The sequence below is a fragment of the Terrapene carolina genome, unplaced genomic scaffold, assembly GCF_002925995.2.
Source record: "Terrapene carolina triunguis isolate 2854851 unplaced genomic scaffold, T_m_triunguis-2.0 Scaffold28996, whole genome shotgun sequence".
NCBI classification, from domain to species: domain Eukaryota; kingdom Metazoa; phylum Chordata; order Testudines; family Emydidae; genus Terrapene; species Terrapene triunguis.
This window is the reverse complement of record NW_020693347.1, coordinates 1,235-9,847: the sequence shown is the minus strand read 5'-3', so window position 1 is coordinate 9,847 and position 8,613 is coordinate 1,235. Positions and strand designations below refer to the sequence as shown.

The window sequence follows — 8,613 nt, the reverse complement described above, 5'->3', positions numbered from 1 at the left end:
CTCGAGGTCCCTTCCAGTCCTAGAATCTATGAATCTATGAATCTATGGTTAATTACCCTCAGTGTTAAACATTTGGCCCTTATTTCCAGCTAGAATATGTCTGGCTTCAGCTTCCAGCCATTGGGTCTTGCTCTGCCTTTCTCTACTTTGCCAATGGTTTTCACCCCATGAAAGTCTCCACTTGATCGTCTTTTTGATAAGTTAAATATCTGATGCCCTTTAAGTCTCTCACTGTCCGGCATTTTCTCCAGCCTCCAATCATTTTTGTGGCTCTTTTCTGCACCCTCTCCAATTTCTCAACAGTCTTTTTGAAATGTGGACCCCAGAACTGGACTCAGTTTATTTCACCAATGCCATGTGCAGAGGTAAAATCCTTCCCCTGCTCCAACTGACCTCTCCCCTGTTTATGCATTCGAGGATCACATCAGCGCTTTTGGCCACAACACCTCACTCAGAGCTAACAATGAGTTGGTTGTCCACAGTGACCCCTAAATCCTTTTCAGGGTCCCTGCGTTCCATAATACAGTGCTCTAGCCTGTGGGTCGGGCCTGCATTGCCTGTTCCGAGAGAATAACTTTTCATGTTACTGTATTAAAACAGTTTATTTGCATGGGCCCAGCTCTCCAAACACTCCAGATAAATTGGTGTGCCTGCTCTGGCCTCCTCATTGTCACCACTCTGCCAATCTTTGGGTCATATGCAAATTTTATTTGCAGTGTTTTCTATTTCCTTCCAGATCATTGATGGAAATATTCAATGGCATCAAGCCTATAATCGATCCCTGCACAATCCTGCTAGAAACACCCCCATAACTGACAATGGCCCTTAAGAGTGGCTTTCTGAGATCTGTCAGTTAGCCAGTTTTTAATCCACTTGACATGTGCTCTCCTGATATTGTACTGTTCATTTTTTATCTGAATGTTTTTTAATACTGTTCATTAACAAAGAACTGTCCTGTATTTGCCCTTTTTTTTGTTGGCTCTGCTGCTTCTGCTTCCGAAGGGGATGTGTGGTGGATCGGTCAGTTTGTAACCTGGTTTTCGTAACTCTACGGTTCTACTGTAGATGCTGTTTAACATTCTCCTTGGCAGCTAATGGACTGGAGACTATTTCATCGCCTCATGTGATACGAGTATCTCGTACTGCTTCTTTCCAAATGCAGAACAAAACTATTTCTACAACATTAACAAGCTTCCTTTCTCCCCCTAGGAATTGGCCTAAATCCTCTCTAGGATTTCTTTTGTTCTTAATGTACTTAATAACCTCCTTTTTGTTATCCTTAGTCCCGCCAAGCATGGGTTTTCCCAGACGTCTTTAACGTCCCTTATCAATTTTCATAACTTCCAATTTGTATTGCTTGCTATCTATTTTCCCTTTTTACCCATTTGTATATATTGCTTTTTCCCACATAATTGCTGCCTTCACTTTGCCACTGAACTGGGTTTTTAGCCAAAGTTCTCCACTTCCTTGACTGTGGAATCGTGACTATTTAGCTATCCAACAAACTCTTCTTAAAGAATTCCCAAGTTTCATTCCCATTTTTCTGTCTATTTTTTTCCTCCCAATCAATTTTCTTGATAATTTCCTTCAGCTTTGGGGAATTAGCCCTTTTGAAGCACTAAAGATATTACTGGTTGGGTTCTCTGTCCAATTGAATGTAATCAGTTCCATTCTTTATATTCCTCTCCTCTATTATCTGCCCCCTTCTTTGTCTCTTCTCTAAACTAAAGAGTCCCAGACTTTTCAGTCTCTCTGCATATGACAGCCTTCCCCATTCTCAGAGCCGGTCTCGGAAATCCTCTTTATAACGCTGTATCCTTTTTAGAGACTAGAGCACATACCCAGAGCAGGTTAGTTTTCATCGCATTTCCTAGGCATCCAAACATTGTCTTTGATTTGGCAACTCTCAGGGGGAGGGATAGCTCAGTGGTTTGAGTATTGGCCTGCTAAATCCAGGGTTGTGAGTTCAATCCTTAAGGGGGCCCCTTAGGGATCTGGGGCAAAATCAGTACTTGGTTCTGCTAGTGAAGGCAGGGGGCTGGACTTGATGACCTTCTAAGGTCCCTTGCAGTTCCTAGAAGATAGGGTATCTCAACTATTCCAAATAAGCAGGTGTTTTGTTGACCTGAGGTGTGTTCTAGTTGAGATGTTTCCCCTGGCGCATGTCTTGGCAAAGGTTTGGGTTTTTTTACATTCTCAGATGTTGAGCAAACAGGTGAATGGGGAGCTCCCTACAGCATGGACTCTCTAGTCTGGCTTTCATTGCATTAAGGAACAGTGATGGATAACCAGCATCCACACTCGTGGTTCCTGCTGGTGCCTAGTAAGGTTTCCCACACCACAACATGTAGAATTATTGATGCATGGAGCACTATCAAATATGGAATTGGAATTGTCATTTTTCAGTGTGTGACGAACGACCAATCTGCTTCACCCATGAGAACAGCCTCCACTAGTGCATGTATGTCTCATATTAACATTGTCTCTCCATCCAGGCATTTGTACTGCGACCATCACCTAAACACTGGGCACATACAGAAAGTCTGGTGAATGTACGGTACATGCAGGAGACACAGTTCTGCCTCAGAGTTGGACACCTTCTCCCCTACTCAATGTCAGATTCCAACACAACCAACTTCACCAACCTCTCCACCTTCATCCTGCTGGGCATTCCTGGCCTGGAGGCAGCCCACGTCTGGATCTCCATCCCCTTCTTCACCATGTATGTCATAGCCATCCTGGGGAACTTCACCATCCTGTTCATTGTGAAGACGGAGCCTAGTCTCCTTGGGCCCATGTACTATTTCCTCTGCATGCTGGCCATCAGCGACCTGTCTGTACCTACATCCATTGTGCCCAAAATGCTGTGCATCTTCTGGTTCAATTCCAGGGATATAGATTTCAATGCCTGCCTCACCCAGATGTACTTTACTCTCAACTTGCCAGTGACGCAGTCTGGGATCTTCGTGGCAATGGCTTTTGATCACTATGTGGCCATCTGCGATCCCCTGAGACATTCCACCATCCTGACAAACCCTGTGGTGGCCAAGGTTTGCCTGGCCATTGTGCTGCGTGAAGCCATGCTCGTATTGCCCTTTCCCTTGCTGGCGAGGCGGTGGCCATATTGCAGAACCAACATCATTCCCGAGCTGTTTTGCTCACACATATCCTTGGTGAAGGTGGCCTGCGCCGACACCCGCGTCAGTAGTTACTACGGCCTCTTTGTGCTATTCTGTGTGATGGGTCTGGATGTGATTTTTATTTGTGTGTCCTATATCCAGATCCTCAGGGCCATCTTCAGGCTCCCCACAAAGGACGCCCGGCTCAAGACTTTTGGGACCTGTGGCTCCCACCTCTGTGCCATCTTAGGCTTTTACATCCCAGGTCTCTTCTCCTCCCTCATGTACCGGTTTCGGCAGAATTTGGCCGTACATTTCCACGTTCTCATTGCCAACATGTGCATCTTGCTGCCCCCCATGCTGAACCCCATCATCTATGGGGTGAGAACCAGACAGATCCGGGACAGGCTACTCCGGGTCTTCACTCATAAAGGGACATAAAATTTTCTCCTGGTGCTCTGGCTCTCAGACCAAGCTCCGTGCAGAGCTGGCTGGTGACATGGTGCTGGGCCCCCTTCCCTGAATCACTCACTGGGCAGTCAGAGAGACATTAAACTCTTCCCTGACCTTACTGTGCTGTGTCAGTGTGAGAACTGGAGAATCAGTCTGTATACCACTCATTAACTCATTGGGTTGCCACCTTTCTAATTGCTGGTAATTGGACCCCATGACTCCCCTCTGTCCCCCCATTCCCTTAAGGCCCTGACCTCTGCCCCACATATTTCTCCTAGGCCCCTTCCCATGCCCCACCTAGTCCATCAAGACCCAGCCTCATTCTCCATTTCTTCCACCACTTCCCTGCCCTTGTCCCTGGCTTCTCTACTCCCCTCCCCGCATCACTCGCTAGCTCTTCTCCACCTCCATCTCTGCCCCAGCTGGGCTCCCTCTGCTCTGGGACTGGTTGGAGCTGCTGAAGCCTGACAAGGGGCCTGCCTGTTGGTATGATGTGGCCCCGGCTGAGCAGGGGCAGGTGTGGGTTAATGACCCAATGCCTCCACCCTGCCCTGCAGGAGCCAGGCACAGTCCGATCCCCTCCTTGGGTGGACTTTCTAGTTCAAAACCAGGCACCTGAGAACCCAGCATGGCACCCAGACACAGAAGCCAAAAAACAGAGTGTCCGGATAAAACCTAGATGGGTGGAAACCCCATTAACTCACGCTTTGTTATAGAAAGTGTCTGTATCCACTATGTCTTTGGGCTTTTCCTGTACTCTTCTCTCACCCACCTTGTATGAAGGGGCTGAAGGCTGAAACAGAGGCATCTCTCTCTAAATAGGTTGGTCATAAAAGACTCTTAGCCTTGGTCTACACGGGGGGGGGGGATTGATCTAAGCTATGCAACTTCAGCTACATGAATAATGTAGCTGAAGTTGACCTACCTAGACCTATTCACCGTGGTGACTTCACTGTGGTGAGTCGACTGCTGCCGCTCCCCTGTCGACTCCGACTGCACCTCTCGCTGCGGTGGACTACAGGAGTCGATGGGAGAGCACTTGGGGGTCGATTTATCGCATCTAGACTAGATGCGATAAATCGACTCCCCGCTGGATCAATCGCTGCCCCCCGATCCGGCAGGTAGTATAGACATACCCTTAGCCCTAGCGAGAGCTCCCCCAGTAGAAGGAGGGAATAACTGAATTCTAGATAAAAGCAGTTTTCTCCAGCTTCTCTGCAGAGGGGCGGGCATGGAAGAAATGGAACCTCCCCAGAAAAGGGAACAGAGAGAGGAAGCGTTGTTTCCAGCCCTTCAAAAACACAGAGACTGGATGAGTCAGAAGAAGCTGGGGCAGGAGAGAGGCAGCAGGGCGTCAGAGGCGACTCTTTGGCTGCAGGGCTCTGGCTGCAGCAGAGACAGGTTCCAGCTGGAGGAGAAGCCAGGAGTTCCAGGAGGTGGCCCCTGAACACCCTGGAGGGCTCTGACCAATCCCAATGATGCTCCAGGATGATGTAGACAAAGTAATGCATATTGGAAAACATCATCCCAACTATACATATAAAATGATGGGGTCTAAATTGTAGCCAATAATTTTAGTTCATTATTCACTTATTTTGTGATGTTATGAGTAATCAACATGTTATACTATATTTTCACTGTGGACACTTTTATGGACATGCAAAGAATGCAGGTATAGAGAGAATCACATTATAAATAGGCTATGCTCAGAGTGGGAAAATTCAGCTCCCTATGGAAGACTCTAGCAGGAACCATCTGTCTACTGATGATCAAGGTATGAGACCCATCAGACCCTCACACTGTTGTTAAGGATGGGAATATAACTAGATTTGTAACTGGTGCCTAGGTGTGTATAAAATTTCTGTATGCTTGGATAATTGTAACTTTAATAAAACTTATAAAGTAGTCTAGGCCTTGTACTGATGAATGCATGTGTGGTCACTACCTTTGGTCTTTGTGTGTTCCTAGAGACTCTACATTTGAAGCAAGCAGCAGAGGTGACTTTCACTCTGTTAAGATTGAAACTGTAGCCACCAGCGCCGAAGCCACAGTGGTGTAACACCACATTACAAAATTTACTTTAAATAAAATAAAAGGCTACAAAATCAGTGTTCCATCTTATTTTTTCCCCATCCATTTGCAGAATGAATTTTGATATTTGCACCAATATCAAGGTAATGTGCGGATGTGTGCCATTGACTCTTGTGCGGCCACATAGCTTAGAGGGAACACTGGCACTCTAAATTAGCTGTTACCACTCAATAAAGAGATCTTGGATCTTTATGGATAGTTCTGCAGCGGCAGTCAAAGAAGCAAACAGAATGTTGGGCATCATTCAGAAAGGGACACAGCAGAACCTCAGGGTATGTCTACACTACGACATTAGATCGAATTAATAGAAGCCGGTTTTATAGAAATCGGTTGTATACAGCCGATTGTGTGTGTCCCCACATAAAATGCTCTAAGTGCATAACGTCGGCGGACCTCGTCCACAGTACCGAGGCTAGCGTCGACTTCCGGCGCATTGCACTATGGGTAGCTATTCCACAGTTCCCGCAGTCTCCGCCGCCCATTGGAATTCCGGGTTGAGATCCCAATGCCCGGATGACGCAAAACAGTGCCGCGGGGGGTTCTGGGTACATGTCGTCAGGCCCCTCCCCCTCCGTCACAGCAACGGCAGACAATAGATTCGCGCCTTTTTACCTGGGTTACCTGTGCAGACAACATACCACGGCAAGCATGGAGCCCGCTCAGCTCAGCTCACCGTCACCATAAGTCATCTGGATGCCGGCAGACGTGGGACTGCATTGCTACACAGCAGCAGCAGCTAACTGCCTTTTGGCGGTAGACAGTGCAGCATGACTGGTAGCCTTCATTGGCGATCTGGGTGCTGGCAGCCGTGGGGCTGCATTGCACCAGCGCCTTGCCTTTTGGTAGAAGATGGTATATTACAATTGGTATCCGTCGTCATCGTACTGCAGTGGCTGTCGATCATGGGCACCTGGGCAGACATGCTCAGTCCTATGGAACTGTCTTGATGATGATGGTTATCAGTCGTAGTATGCCATTTTCTGCCACGCACCCTGTTGGCTCATCGCACTTTAGCTGAGTCGTAGTATGTTATTTTCTGCCAAGCGCCCAGTAATTTCTACTAAGCACCCAGAAGAGGCCGAGGGCGATCTGGGTGCTGGCAGACATGGGGCTGGCAGACGTGGGGCTACATTGCTACACAGCAGCAAACCCTTGCCTTTTGGCAGTAGATAGTATATTATGACTGGTATCCATCGTTGTCATACTGCAGTGGGTATCAGATGGTGCAATAGGCCTGAAGGCTAACTGCCAAGCGCCCAGTATTTGCTGCCAAGCACCCAGAAAATGCCGAGGGCTATCAGTCATGCTGCACTGTAGTCTTAAGATGTAAAAAATAGATTTGTTCTGTATTCATTTCCTTCCCCCCTCCCTCCGTCAAATCAACGGCCTGCTAAACCCAGGCTTTGGAGTTCAATCTCTGGGGGGGGGGGCATTCTGTGTGACAGTTGTTTGTGTTTCTCCCTGATGCACAGCCACCTTTCTTGATTTTAATTCCCTGTACCTGTAAGCCATGTCGTCACTCGCCCCTCCCTCCCCTCCCTCCCTCCTTCCCCTGGTCCGTCAGATACTAGTTTCGCGCCTTTTTTCAGACCAGACGCCATAGCTAGCACTGGGATCATGGAGCCCGCTCAGATCACCGCGGCAATTATGAGCACTATGAACACCACGCGCATTGTCCTGGAGTATATGCAGAGCCAGAACATGCCAAAGCAAACCAGGAACAGCCGAGGAGGAGGCGATTGCAGAGCGGCGACGAGAGTGATGAGGAAATGGACATGGACCTAGACCTCTCACAAGGCACAGGCCCCAGCAATGTGGAAATCATGGTGTTCCTGGGGCAGGTTGATGCCGTGGAACGCCGATTCTGGGCCCGGGAAACAAGCAAAGACTGGTGGGACCGCATCGTGCTGCAGGTGTGGGACGATTCCCAGTGGCTGCGAAACTTTTGCATGTGTAAGGGCACTTTCATGGTACTTTGTGACTTGCTTTCCCCTGCCCTGAAGCGCCAGAATACCAGGATGAGAGCAGCCCTCACAGTTGAGAAGCGAGTGGCGATAGCCCTGTGGAAGCTTGCAACGCCAGACAGCTACCGGTCAGTCGGGAATCAACTTGGAGTGGGCAAATCTACTGTGGGGGCTGCTGTGATCCAAGTTGCCAGGGCAATGAGAGACCTGGTGATATCAAGGGTAGTGACTCTGGGAAACGTGCAGGCCATAGTGTATGGCTTTGCTGCAATGGGATTCCCAAACTGTGGTGGGGCGATAGACGGAACCCATATCCCTATCTTGGCACCGGAGCACCAAGCCACCGAGTACATAAACCGCAAGGGGTACTTTTCAATGGTGCTGCAAGCCCTGGTGGATCACAAGGGACATTTCACCGATATCAACGTGGGCTGGCCGGGAAGGGTACATGATGCTCGCATCTTCAGGCACTCTGTTCTGTTTCGAAAGCTGGAGGAAGGGACTTTCTTCCCGGACCAGAAAATAACCATTGGGGATGTTGAAATGCCTATCGTGATCCTTGGGGACCCAGCCTACCCCTTAATGCCATGGCTCATGAAGCCGTACACAGGCAGCCTGGACAGGAGTCAGGACCTGTTCAACTACAGGCTGAGCAAGTGCCGAATGGTGGTGGTATGTGCATTTGGGCGTTTAAAAGCACGCTGGCGCAGCTTACTGACTCGCTCAGACCTTAGCGAAAAGAATATCCCCATTGTTATTGCTGCTTGCTGTGCGCTCCACAATATCTGTGAGAGTAAGGGGGAGACATTTATGGCGGGGTGGGAGGTAGAGGCAAATCGCCTGGCCGCTGATTACGTGCAGCCAGACACCAGGGCGGTTAGAGGAGCACAGCATGGCGCGGCGCGCATCAGAGAAGCTTTGAAAACTAGTTTTGTGACTGGCCAGGCTATGGTGTAAAACTTCTGTTTGTTTCTCCTTGATGAAAT

General features: G+C 48.7%; 1 protein-coding gene across 1 annotated transcript; it reads left to right on the top strand.

Annotated features, from left to right (window-relative positions):
- Window positions 1-2,612: 2,612 nt before the first annotated feature.
- Window positions 2,613-3,560, top strand: LOC112123428 (olfactory receptor 52E4-like). Its single transcript, XM_024222047.1, has one exon. It carries the CDS (start codon window positions 2,613-2,615, stop codon window positions 3,558-3,560), a length of 948 nt encoding a protein of 315 aa, XP_024077815.1.
- The last annotated feature ends 5,053 nt before the right edge of the window (window positions 3,561-8,613 follow it).

Excerpts from the sequence above, each read along its gene's own strand:
- LOC112123428 (XM_024222047.1), top strand. The coding sequence starts at position 2,613 with ATGTCAGATTCCAACACAACCAACTTCACCAACCTCTCCACCTTCATC.